Raw genomic sequence first — 14,152 nt, 5'->3', positions numbered from 1 at the left:
TGATTTAAATCATGATTTAAATCAATTTGATTTAAATCAAATCCACCCTGGTTTTTAAACAGAAAATGAGTGTACTTCCTTCTTTATGCACCAACTCTGCTTATATCAGCTGAAAGTGTAGCAGCATACGGCCTGATCACTAGGAGTTTGTTATTGGGTTGGCTCTGCAGAAGCAGCTGGATCCATATGCCAGTATCTCATTTTTGACACCTACTGATGGAAAGATTTTACTTAACATGTAAAAACTAGAAGACATTACAAATATAACTAATTTAAAGGGAAGTGCTACTTTAAACCTAAAACACAATGACCTCTTTGGTCAAACTATCACATTTTCAAAAAGAAAAAAAGAAAAGCCATCCTTAACCTTGAGTCATTTGCAAAGTTTCTTCAATTAACGGTTCAATCTGGAGTCGGGAAAAGAGCTGTGCTTGTTGAGTTCCTAAAGAAAATATGGATTAGAAGCACATTTTACTGCATGTCAAAATTAAAAGAGGACCCAGCTGCTAACTCTCCTTTCTTTCTGATCTTAAAAAAAAAAAAAAAAAAATCAAATCTAACAGAGGAAGAAATTTTCATTTCTGTGTTTTTATTTCTCCATCTCGAATGTTCCAAAACATATAGCAATAAAACATTTCCTCCAGCAGGACAGGATCACACCAAAATCCAGCTGTTTAGAGAGCCCAGTCTTTCCCATTGTTGTGACTGTGCGTGGATTATGTTTGTGGATACATGGTCTTCTGGGAGAAACAGTACTATGAAGATCAGTTCTGCTTGCACCTTTGTCCCTCATTTTTACAGGGATTTCTATATTTTGAGTAGCACAGCAGGTATCCCCATTTCCAGCTGCCTCCTCTCAGGGACACTCAAATGCAAGGAACTAACTAAAACAGAGGCTACTTTATGCTTTAAAGTTGCTAGACAAATGAGGTTAGCACATTCTTCTGCATTAGATTTATTGTTAAAGTTTGGAAAAATTGGTTCTATTTAGCGTATGTCTACACTTAAAATGCTACATCTGTGCAGTTGCGCTGCTATAGCGCTTCAGTGGAGACACTGCGTATGCTGATGGGAGGGTTTCTCCTGTCAGATTAGGTAATCCACATCCCCAAGAGGTGGTAGCTAAGTCAATGGAAAAATTCTTCTGACAACCTAGTGCTGTATACACAGGGGGATAGGTTGATATAGCTACATCTCTCAAGAGTATGGATTTGTCACACACCTGAGAGATGTAGCTATACTGATGTAAGTACCTAGTGTAAACCAGCCCTTACAGTATGTTGATAGTGTTCCTAAGCAGTCATTTCCATTTAAAACCCCCAACATTTAGTTTACATAGTTTATAAACATTAAACTATCTCATATACCGATACTGGAAAAGTTTTCCCTTACATTATGAACTAATTATTCAAACTCACTCCGATTCTGAAGTAATCTGCCAGCATAATGCTATAGACTAATGTGGCTAGATATAAAAATAAAAACAAAAACAAGGGATTGAAAAAACAGTGATTAATTTTAACAGGAAATTGTCGCCCCCTCAGACAATGAAGTTGAGCCAACCTGACAACAGTCCAACTCAAATCCATTTTACCCTTTAATTTAATCTAGATATTTGCTGTGCTTTTATTCATGCTGTTTCTACATTACCTTAATTTTTTTTTTTTTTTAAGCCAAGAATTCCTCCCTGAACATTTCACACTGGGACACACTCCATCTCTCCAGTGGCACACACATGACCAGGTTTGTTTATAGCAAAGATGCACAGAAAATAGTGGGCAATGAGGGTTCCTCAAAAAAGTTTCTGTTGCAGTAGCAAGTGGTTAAGACCCCAATCCTGCAAACACTCAGAGGGACCACTCACAGTAGCAAAGTTAAGCACATGTTTGTTTGCAGGATCAGTGATTAACTGAGCTAAAAGTATTAACATTAAGCGATAATAAATGTTCAGTGAACTCTACTTTGGTTGGTATAATATTGGGAAAATCCCTTTAAGTTTGGAGTGTACGTGCAATTCCATTGGGTCACTGGTGAAGATGCAGATCTACCCAAAAGCAGAATACCATATTTAGAATCCCCAGGAGACAGAGACCCGCTGTCAACTTGAAATCTGGTCAGTTTCACAAAATGAAAACAACTGAATGTCCTACACCCAAGTCTCCAGGACAACTTTTCTCTTTAAATGTTTTTCTCTCCTCAGTTGCGATGTGAAAGACACACAAACAGTAGGCACAACAGACTTACTATATATACGGGGAAACAATGAAACTAAGTATAAGAAAAAAAGCTCTCAAATGCACAAAGTAAACATTGACAAAGAGAGAAAAACAATTTGTTACTTTCTGTTGCTAGAAAAACACCTAAGATTATTATATTTGATAGAGATTAGAGGAAACAAAGTTTCAGTGTGATTATTAAATTGATGGTGTTCCTTTAACACAACTGACATTTATTGGATTTTTTAAAACTATTTTCATCATCTCAATTTCTCCTTAATTTTGAATAGATGCTAATATTATGAAATACAGATTTTAGAAAAAGAAGGGGGAAGAAAGACATTTACTAGTAGATATAATTTATATTCAGCTCATTTGGTTCAACGACATAAGACCACATGTTGTTCAAGACCTTGGCCCATGTGGAGCCCAATGCAGGATTAGGTCTTTTATTACTCCAATCACTTATTTATGTTGTATGTTATCTAAGATTTTGCCAGGATTTCTTAGCCGCACACAAAAATCTCTCTCATCATCTATGAGTGCAGTTACATGAAGCGCTACAGAATGAGCAACTACGAGCTAATTCTAAGTGACCCTCTTTGAGTAAATGGAAATACAACATCACACTGTTAAAGGTTGTATCAAAGAACTTGGAAAACTTAGGGATGAAGACACCCAAAATTCTGAAGGGATAAACCAATAAAGACTTACCTCAGACCCTCAACTCTTGCCAGGGTTCAATAATAGTCATGAAATGCCCACATTGGTCATTATTGCTAATTTAGACTGGAGAAGTGTCTTCCAAGGGAAGACTATTTTTTTGGCCAACTGTAAGTCTAGAAAGATAAATTATATAGTTTGGGTATATACATGATATAAAAATGATTCTTTTGTGCTTCCTTTGGGATCTCACAATTCTAGCATCGAATCTCAAAAAATATAATTATAACAGGTTTAGGTTTTTGATCTAAGCTGGATGGGGACTGAATGATCTATGAGCCCTTCCCACAACCAACTGGAAGGTAAGCAGAAGAGCTCAATAGTGCCAGGAGGTTTACTGCCAAAACTTTTTTTAAAAAATGGGATTACCTTTGTCAGTGTTTCCAAAGGCAACAATTATTTTATTATTTCCTGTCTCATGGCTTTCAAAATCCATTAGTTTTGGTAGGAACACTCCAAACTGCCTGTCACACTCACTTGCTAAGGCTGCATATTCATTTCTTTTAATCTCTAAAGCAGAGATTTCAGCTTCATTCTTTGCAACCCAGGCATTCAGAGCAGAAATATCTGCGTGAGCTGTTAGAATAATTTCTTTTATTCCCTTAATTTTAGCCAAGATCTTTGGATATTTTTTCCAACATGCTTAAAACAGTAACTGAATCCTCGGGTACATCAGAGTGTCACACAGCAGCTTCTCTTTCAGTTAGCCCAGGTGAGGTGTTTAACCTGTTGTTCTTGGCACTGCCCTTTGACGTAGGAAAACCTAATACTTTGATGACATTTTCAGAGTTATACTCTTTATTGCCTTTAATGTTAAGTCAGTTTTCTTTTAGCAGTTTTATAACAAAAGGTGAAGACAGAGCTTGATGCTTAAGTAACCACTGTCTTAACAGTCTTCCCGCAACCCTTGATTACAGTACGTTTTAAAACCTATACAAAGAAAGTGGTAAAAACTTTTGAAGACAACTCATCTGATAACAGTTGCGCTGAAAATATTTTGTAATATCTCACAGCACGCTGCACCTTGACTCTAAATCTCCAGTGCTGTAACTCTCTCTCTTTTGTAAGATACTGATTAAGCCTTCCCTCCTGTGAAGAGTACAGTCAAAAATACTAAGGATGGGGAAATAGTAACCAAACATAATACATATGCAAATAAGTGTATCCTGATTGGCGGCAGCTCCATTATGTGAAATTATTCACTATAAACCAGAAGGATATACAAATCTTTGCTTCCTGCTTGGCTCATCTGAGGTGATTATTACATATTACACTTTTGCTCTAGAAACCTCAATGGCTTTCAGCTCATTTCCAGGTATAACACAAGGGGTTGGTTTTGATCTATAAAGCCCTTTATGGTTTTGATTCTTGGCTTCTAAGAGAGTCCAACAGCTACAGAAGCAACTAACAAGCTGCGGCACCACTAGAAGGTGCTCAAATCTGCTTCTCCGGTGCATACTTTGATTTTCTCTGGTGCACTTTCGGTGAAATTTCAGTTTTATATGCTACCATAATGCACATGTGACCAAACAACTTGATAATCAGCCTGTAAAAGGATTCCATCTTTAAGTAAAGTAACTTTCCCACGTATCGGTTTTTGAAAAGTATTATCAGAATTACCTTGAATTCTTTCTGTCGTCTGTTCCTTGGGTTCTTCTGCCTCAATCTGGGCACTCACTCTGGAAGGTCGGCTCTGTACATGGATCACTTCTAACAGAGGTTCATCCTGAGCAATTCTTGTTCTGGGTGCAACTGGAACGGTCTGCTTCTGTGGAACTTTACATAAGTCAAACAGTTGAGCATGTTTTAAAAAAAAACAAAACAAAACAAAACAAAAAAAAAAACATACAGTGGTACTACGTTTGCATTTAATCCCAAAATAATTTCTCTCTCAACAAGCTAAGTGTATAACTTTAAAAGCAGTCCAGAGACTGGCCTAGTGGCAGTTCCATGCGCTGCAATCTTATGACGCCTGCTTTGTAAGATCAACTTCTGATCCCTCACACAAACAGCCAGTGCAGAGCCACAGTTGGCCTACATTAGAAGTAAGATTGACACTAGCAACAGCATTCACTCACCCAGCTTTCAGGCCAGAAAAGTGTTGTAGTTAAATGGCAGGTTTCAGAGTAGCAGCTGTGTTAGTCTGTATCCGCAAAAAGAACAGGAGTACTTGTGGCACCTTAGAGACTAACAAATTTATTTGAGCATAAGCTTTCGTGGGCTACAGCCCACTTCATCGGATGCATGCAGTGGAAAATACAGTAGGACGATTTTATATACACAGAGAACATGAAACAGTGCCCATTGTTTCATGTTCTCTGTGTATATAAAATCGTCCTACTGTATTTTCCACTGCATGCATCCGATGAAGTGGGCTGTAGCCCACGAAAGCTTATGCTCAAATAAATTTGTTAGTCTCTAAGGTGCCACAAGTACTCCTGTTATTTTTGTAGTTAAATGGAGGGCAAATGCAAATCGGACTTTCTAGTGACTTTCAAAGCCATTTCTCTTCCTGCCTTCTGTCAGTATGACTACGCTGTGGATATGTTTGAATCAACCTGTGATAGCCAGGATGCTGAAGAATCCTACCCAAGGCCCTTGGAAATAGCGTAGAATGTGACAGCAGCAGCATGTGGAATTTGATGACATCAGGATGGCAGTTTGACTTCCTTGCTTTGGTTTGGTTTTGACCGTGAGCTGGATGTAAAGAACTGTGGGAGGATGTGATTGCTGCACTCTGGATGAATACCACACTGACAGTCCTGACCATTCTCTGGCTTGTACAGCATGAGGCACTGCAGGGTACTGGGTTTATCATTCAGTTTCTTATCTTCTTTCATCCTTTTTATTGTACGTGAACTGATGCTATTTTCATTTTCTGTTTAAAATGTTTAAAGAAGATATGAAGCATTTGCAAATTGTACTGTACCTGAAGCAACAGCACCAGCTAACACTTGTAATGTTTAAAAAAACTGCAAAAAAAATTAATGGCTCCTGTACCTTAGGGGTTTGGAATAGGAAGCTGAAATATGGCCTGGAGATAAGCCCAGAATTCAGAGAGGTGTTTTCTGCTGTCCCTACTTTGGCTGAGTTATAAGCCACAGAAAATGACTACCGTTGCAAGCACAGGACAGTTTTCACAACTTTTTAAAGTTTCTGGCAATGTTCCATCTTCTACCATGTTACACTGTGCATCCCCCCAGGCCCACTGAGCCTCCTGCAGCATTTCAGGACACACATAGGGAGCTCTAGTTCCTGCTGCTGTGTCTTTTTCTACCAAAATACCCATTGACATAGTAAAGCTATGGTTCTAGTAAGTACCATCTCTTCCACTAACTTGTCTTAATAATTATGTTCCCTAGCAGTAAAATGGGCATAATAGCACCTCCCTAATTTGCAAGGATTTTATAACAACAAGTTCAGGGATGTTTGGGAGGCACCCAGACACCATGGTATGAATGCAGAAGAAAACTCCATAAAGAACTAAAAAATTCTTTATTCATTGAAGGGTTTGGATGCTATGCAGTGAATGACATTGAACAATGAGGATTAAAAAAAATATATTAAAGAGCTTTATTAATTGGGCACTCAATGAAGCAGGGGTCTTGTGGTAAAGTTAGTATGCGATCATCTAATTATAATGCATATGCCCAAAGGGTCATAATTAATGCTCCATAGGCTACTTTAATTCAGGTATTTCCTAACTTGCAGATACTTCACTTCACAACCTCAATAACATTCTCTTAACACTTTATTTTTTGTATGGAAGATGTTTTAAAAATAGCCAAGTGATTTACCAAATTCTTCTCCAAAACAATTCCAAGTTAATTTTCCATTACTGCCTCATTTGTGAAGAGGCTGGCAATCCTTGCCCCGTCTTCCATCAGCTCACGCTATATCCAAACTCACTCCAGTGCACAGAATAGTTTTCCTCTTCCAATTTAGGGTGATTGTGAATCACAATATCTCATGCGCTTCCAACAGTTGGCCCCTTGATGCTTTCTCCTTCCTCTCCTCTTCCTCTGTACGTCCCTAGGACATACAGTTTCTTAAGGAAGCGTCTATCTCAATGACCATCCTATCATCTGACTCCATTCCTCACCCTTATCTCTACAGTGCCACTGCCAATCGCTCCTTTTGCCAGTTCCCCAGCTCTGTAAAATTAATATTTGGGACGTCTTCTGAAAATGTAAAGCACTATATTAAAATAACTTGTGTTAGTGCTCAGTATTAGCATCTGGCATTGTCCATACCCTTTTCAAAAACACTTTTCTCAGCTCTTGCAGATTTTAATTTGGATTTTTTTTTGTCTCGCAATAGCATGGAATCTGTGCCATGTGAGGAACCTTTGTCTCTTCTCATTCCCCTTGATCTCAGAGCACTCTTTAATGCTCCAGACCAACCTTCAAATCTACCTATCAGCACCCATGTAAGCAACTCCCTAGAAAGGACTTAGAAATAACATAGCTTTGCCAAGCATAAAAATGGCATGAATTACCTGTGGAATAGTTGGTTGTCTTTGTAACCGATTCCTGAGCTTCAGATATAGCTTTCAATATTAAATTCTTATTGGCCTGTTTGGATGGTGGTAGTGAAGGTCTGAGAGAGAGAGAGCGAGAGAGAGAGAAATTAATTTTTCCTGCAGATATCTGAATCCCAATAGCCACTGTAAATCCAGTACTGTGATGTTTCATTTTCAACAAAATGTTAAAACACTGCATAATTAAGTACAGTGTCGCTAGAATACACAATCTGAAAATACACTTTAACGAACTAAATCTTTTTATAAGGTATTCTTCAACTCTAATGTTTTAAACCAGTTAGCTCACATACTATACTAAACCTTTAGTTAACCTTGATTTATCCATCACCTCATTCCTTTTCCATGCTGCCCTTTATTAGATTCATATTAAAAACCAGTAGTGGATCACAGAAATCTTCAACTACCTTCTTTCAGGCTTTGCTGGTACAGACACACTGCTGGAGATACTTCCTATTCGTAACCCATAGTCTTCCTCCTCTTCCTCCTCCTCCTCCTCCCCATCATTATTGAACTTTTTCACTTTGACCACTGAGCTTATAACTGGCAATTTTCTCTTCCTGGAACTTTCTTCCTGCAACCAACAATTCATTAATCAGATCCACATTAATATGCAAACAAACAAGACCCTGTTATTCCACCAATAGACAGATGATGGAGAGCTTCCACTTAAACAATAACCTAGGACACAGACACACACTTAAAATCCTGGATGTATTGCACTGTGTGCAGGAAAAAAAAGTGCTATAGAAAGAATGAGGTTTGGGATGTGACTCACAATCCCCCCCAAGGAACACCTAGATAGAACTCTGCTGCCAAGAGTACCATTTATACTGCTTATACTTTCCTATTTCCCCTATGCAGCAGCACTATCTTTGGATAAATACAGAGAGTGTTCACTAGCCAGACTGATGCACCAAAGGATTTTAGTGACCATGCAGAGGACACATACCATGAGAAATCAACATCTTGGTGAAAAGAGAAAAATCTTTCAAGCCACAAAAACTTGTCTAAGACAAGGCTGAAGATAATGAAACTCCAAATTCTAGAGAAAAGAAAAGGAGTACTTGTGGCACCTTAGAGACTTAACAAATAAGTACTCCTTTTCTTTTTGCGGATACAGACTAACACGGCTGCTACTCCAAATTCTAGGGCTCTCTCCATAAAAATATCTCTATTTTTTTTAAATATAGGATTATAATATTAATTTTAAAAAGGGGAGGGGGGAGTAACACTCAAAGGGGCGTGTCTAATATACCCCAGGAAGGGAGGTGACTGGTCTGCTGCTAACTCATGTGAGACTTTGGCAAGTCACATCACTTCTCAAGATCCAGATACCCTGTCTATAAAATGAAAGGATGAAGTTTACCTGCATTTATAAAGCATTTTGGATTAAAAGCATTATATAAGCACAAAAAATTATTATAGTCAAAAACAATACAAAACAAGAAACAGTTCCACTTAGAATATAAGGCAAATAATTTTTTTACTTTATTAAGAAGTTAGCAGTCCTAACAATTTGAAAGCCAACTATCCATTTATCCCTTTTCTTTTACACACAATGTTCCTAAATACATTAATATGACAGTCCTAGAATTATCTTGCTGCTGACAGGATCATTTTGGCATCCACAGCAAGTGATGTAATAGCAATGGCTTTTGAGACTAAGATTCATGCACCCTAAATACAAAGTTGTTTGGCACACTAAAAATACATAGAGATACATACACAAATAGGTAGATGGATATATTTTCTTCTTTCATCTTCAGTGTTGGTCTTTATTCCACACCTGGCAAACTGGAGATCTACAAAGAACTCATGCATGAACACAGCTATTCCAAAACCTAGAGATTAAAATGATTATTCTTACCTACCATATGTTCACTGCCAACAATGTTCTAATTCATTACTCCAAGTCAGTAAAGCACCAAACAGATGCCACATCACCAAGTTAGTCAGCCATTTGTGAAGGGTTTTTTTTTGTTAAGCACACTGGTTTTTGGCCAGTGGACCAAAGTGGTGAAATCCTGGCGCAACTTACATCAAAACTCCCATTGACTTCACTGCGGCCAAGATGCCCTCCTAGGTGTCATCCAAGGTGACTTGGCTTTGTTGAGTGTGTGTCAAATACAGATATAGTTTAGATCTGCATACTAACCTCACTGCTTATTTTATCAGCGCTCAGTTTGGAGGTGGGCCTGTAACTTTCTGCTAAGCTGCCAAATGCTTCTGGATCACATAGCGGGATTGTTTCCAAAGACCTGCAGCTTTCCATGTCTAACTGCCTACCACCCTGTAGGCTGCCTTGCTGCGGCAATCTTTGTAAGTGTATATGGCTCTCTGTGCTTCTGCTAGCTGGTGGTCTGTAGATTTCAGCAGTAGGACGGGAAGATCCATAAGTTACAGTTATAACAGCTTTCTTCCGAGGCAACAATGGATTCTCCTGCACAAAATTTAAGTCTTCATCAATGAGATCATCTGGTTCAGGTTTAATGTCAATCACAGCTTCAGAAGGTGCCAACTCTCTTAAAGGCTTGACTGTTGACATTAAGCGGGATGCAGATCCATCTTCATAAGACTGCCTGGTGAAAGAAGAGGTTACAAAGTCTCAACTAACTGCCAGATAAGAATCCCTGAAAAACAAAATTTAGAACGCTTTAAATATAAGCAGAAATAAAAAAACAAGATTTTGCTCTTTTAAAAAATCTGGCAGACTTTACATCTACTTTTAGTTTTAGTTTAGTTAGTTAAGATAAGAACATTTATGGCATAAAGAAGCATGATGTAAACTTTTCAGGTATAATATTTATTTTATGCAACACACAGTAGCAACCCTTTTCTGCTTGAGACTGGAAAAGCCTCCATTCTCCTGTTCTGGTCTCATCAGCTAGTTATTTCCTACTTCTCTTCCAAACAACAATTCCAGTGATGTATATCCTCTGAAATCTGAGCTCTTGCCAATAAGCAGGTAGAAGCCTTACCGGGCAGCAGCAGCTCTCTGCTCTTGTGAGCTGGTTGAAACTCTGGAGTCATTTCTTTCAGCCCGAGTGCTGGAGACTGCAAGAGGCGGTAGGATTTCCTCACGCCGTCTCTCATCACTCCCACATGAACTGCTTTTGCTGGAAGGCAAGTTGCTCTCAAAGATGTTAGAGTCTGAAGACTTTAGGCTAGTAGGTTCTGTGAAGACAGGTGCACCTCACCCTTACATCAAAGTTCAGTGACTTAGCTTATGTAAATCAATTATACAGCAAGTGCAACTGTAAAGCCACAAGATAATGAACAACTGGCCTCTACAGAAATCCTCAGAAGCAAACCACTGGACTGAAAAAGCAGCAAGACCTGCTTAAAAAGATCATATTTACTTCATTCCAAAAGCAACATACATGACAATTTTCTTCATAGCCAGGAGCCACAGACATCATAAACATTAAATATTAGTGATACAGCCAATTAAGAACTTTTTAAAAACTGGCAAAATATATGAGTATAAGAAAATACAGTACTGATATCTGCTTCCAAAGCTAAGTTATTGCTTTCTTGGAAAAACTTTACTTACCAGTAGTTACAGACCGAAGTTTATCTAACACACCATGTAGCCTGAAAAAAAGAGAGAGATGAGTAATTTAAACTCTTTCAGAACAGTAGCCATTCAAAAATCAGCCAAGGTTTATAAGTTTTATTTTTCATGTCAACAGGCCTCTCATTTGAGTGAGCCTGCTTTCCACTTACACAATCAGCTCTAGGTACATCCAACCCCAAAAATCAATCAATCTCTGTACACTCCCAGATGTAATCAATCAGTTTTGTATACACAGATCAAATACTGTGCTTTGTGCACCTGATGGATGCAAGATCCACTTCCCTAGCAAATGTTGCATATGTAAAACAATGTTTTTAAAGAGAGAAGTCAAGAAACACGGCCAAGGAAAAATTTCAGCTAGAGCCCAAATTCAAAGGCTTCCTATTAAAAATGTATGAAGTAAAACCAACAAAGAAAATTACAAGGGAATAAAACAATCCTGTGTAAAATTTCACACTGACTGAAGACCTACCTTGAGAGAAAAACAGAAATGCATGCCCCATTTTTAGCCCATTTTAGAATTCAACCCTACTTACTCAGTTGCAACTAGACATCTTCATAATTTCGGAGCCTAAGAGAGTTCCATTGAAATTTAGGAGAAAAAAAGATTGAGTAACACTTTTGCAGTAAGGAAGCCTTTGTGATCCCTCTTGCATGCATTCTCACTAGAACACTCCCAAAGCAGAGTCAGCTGAGTCCTGCTGATGTGATCATCATGGATCAACTTTCACACTCAGGACACAAGGAAAGGTGCGACCTGACACTCAGGGCTTGACTACACTTAAAACGTTACAACAGCACAATTGCGCCATTGTAGTGCTTCAGTGCAGACCCTACCTATGCTGATGGGACGGATTCTCCTGTTGGTGTAGGTAATCCACCTCCCGGAGAAGCAGTAGATATGTCAAGGGAAGAATTCTTCCCTTGACCTAGCATTGTCTATTCTGAGATTTAGGTTGGTTTAATTATGCCACTCTGAGGGGTTGATTTTTCACAACCCTGACTGATGCAGTTAAACCGACCTCATTTTCTAGTGTAAGCCAGGCCTCCGCCCTGGTCAGAAAAGGGCTCACAAACCTTTAACTGAGCCACAGCTCTGTCACGGCAGTGCTGTGAAACTTTTTATAGCAGAATCAGAATTATACACTAGAGGTATACATTATACCTGGGAATGCCCTGCAAAGGATTGGTATTGAAATCTAAGAGAAATCCATTTTGGTGAGAACAAAGACTGGAAACATAAGAACAATGTTTAAAATTGTAGGTTTCCTGGATTTACCATTTTAATTTTTTCCATCATATTTCTGGATTGTCATTGGATACATTTCATTTAATCTTCATCTTTTCAGTTATTTTTAACCACAATGTATTTCAATATTTGACAAAATATTTGCTGTGAAGTAAATTTATATTCACAAACAGATCCAGAAACCTGAGTTGCCTGATTAAGTTGCAGTACTCTCATTCCTTTAATAATTTAGAGGACATTGTCAAAACAGGCAGTACATCTAAAAATTTATGTATCTTGATATATCGTCCTACACTGAAGAATAATTTCTCTCCTCACCTCATAACTGGTCTTATGAGTAAATGATTTAATTTAATTTATTCACCTTCAAAGTATTAAAAATGTTCTGTCATATTTAATAATACATTCTGGGATATAATCTAGCTAAAAGATGCTATAAAGAACAAGTTCCAATAATGGAACTAACCTCCACATTTGACAGTATCTATTTTGTTTTCTAATTGATTCATGTAGCCACTGGATGCAAGACACACAGATGTGTGACTGATAAAATGACAAAAACACCCAAACCCACAAACTGTTCAGGCATGCCACAATAGGGAATAAATGAGCATGTACAAGTGTGTATACTTTTCAAAAAACAATAAATTGCATGCTCTTTTCTTCTGTTTCTGACAAGCATGCAGAGGTGACACATACCCACAATCTTTAAATTGTGCCCTCAACAGGTATGTGACTGACCCCGTGTTGCCTCTTAGTACAGGAACCTTCCAGCCCCATCTCCCTGGGCCAGGGCAGACAACCCCGCCAGCTCCAGAGGCAGCGACCCAGAGCAGCCACCCTCACCCAGCAGGAGAGGTAGCACCCGTCCCACCCCCTCCACTCACCACCTGGGCCCACTGTTGGGGAGAAGGGCCAAGCGAACTGGAAATGTGCTGGGGGAGGGGAGGAGGAAGGAAGGGTAGGAGGGAAGAAGGTGCAGCATGAGAAGGACAGAGCTTCCCTTCCCGCAGCAGGCCGAGTAAAGCCACACAAAGGCAGCACAGTGCTCACAAAAATCTGGGTGGGACATGTGACCCCCGCCCACCTCACCTCTACACTTGCCTAAAATAAATTAAAAGCAACACATGCCAGCAATGTCCTGTAAAGGGACATTGTCGTGTTGATATCTAGTCAATTAAAAATTATAAATTAGTTCCAGGTACTACACCTGCCTTTCAGTTCCTCATGTAAATTGTTGTGTTTTTACAATCACATTTTCCCCATCTTTTAAAATGTTTTTCTCCTGTCCTGCTGCTGTATGAATGGCCTATAGCAACAAAAGGGGAAACTGACTAATTTACAGGAGAAACAGTGAAAGTGACAATAAACAAACTGCTGCCAAAGGCACAAAGCAAATTAAAAAAAAAAAAAAAAACCCAGAACTGTAATATTTTATTTTATTTCAGTTAAAATATTAAGTGTTACTTTAAACTATAGTAGGTAAAAAAAATTCAGAAGTCAGTTTACCCGTGGAAAAAATTGAAACTTTCAAAGTTGGAAAGCTCCTAAATTAACCCAACACCCCTTTAAATATTATCAAACTTTAAAACCATTCAAACCTAAATTTAATGAAAGGTGAAGACAGTAAGCCTCCCCAGTGTTACATTAGACAGGACAAAAGTTATGAGGGATTCATACTGTCATGTTTCAGGGTATAAAGTATCCATAGCTCCTAGGACTTTGGAAGATATTTCCCTGATGGGCAGGTTTTTTCATAATTGTTCATCATGAGGTTTTGGAGTCATTAGGGGAGGCAGTTTGCACCTTTCTCTGAAGCATCTACAGCTGTTGCCAAAGAAAGA

General features: G+C 38.6%; 1 protein-coding gene across 3 annotated transcripts in view; it reads right to left on the bottom strand.

Annotated features, from left to right (window-relative positions):
* ZC3H14 (zinc finger CCCH-type containing 14) overlaps window positions 1-14,152 on the bottom strand; it is a 44,354-nt gene that overhangs the window by 14,801 nt on the left and 15,401 nt on the right. For 2 of the 3 annotated variants that reach the window (XM_074956088.1, XM_074956090.1), the window contains 7 exons: window positions 11,036-11,076; window positions 10,461-10,656; window positions 9,638-10,061; window positions 7,887-8,053; window positions 7,438-7,538; window positions 4,560-4,715; window positions 368-442 (listed from right to left, as the gene is read on the bottom strand). In XM_074956088.1, the coding sequence (XP_074812189.1) occupies window positions 368-442; window positions 4,560-4,715; window positions 7,438-7,538; window positions 7,887-8,053; window positions 9,638-10,061; window positions 10,461-10,656; window positions 11,036-11,076 (1,160 nt within the window). The remainder of the gene's footprint in view (window positions 1-367; window positions 443-4,559; window positions 4,716-7,437; window positions 7,539-7,886; window positions 8,054-9,637; window positions 10,062-10,460; window positions 10,657-11,035; window positions 11,077-14,152) is intronic. The other variant, XM_074956089.1, reaches the window with a different exon arrangement.

Source organism: Natator depressus, chromosome 6, assembly GCF_965152275.1.
Source record: "Natator depressus isolate rNatDep1 chromosome 6, rNatDep2.hap1, whole genome shotgun sequence".
NCBI classification, from domain to species: domain Eukaryota; kingdom Metazoa; phylum Chordata; order Testudines; family Cheloniidae; genus Natator; species Natator depressus.
The sequence above is the reverse complement of the archived record's forward strand: the minus strand, read 5'-3'. Positions and strand labels throughout refer to the sequence as shown.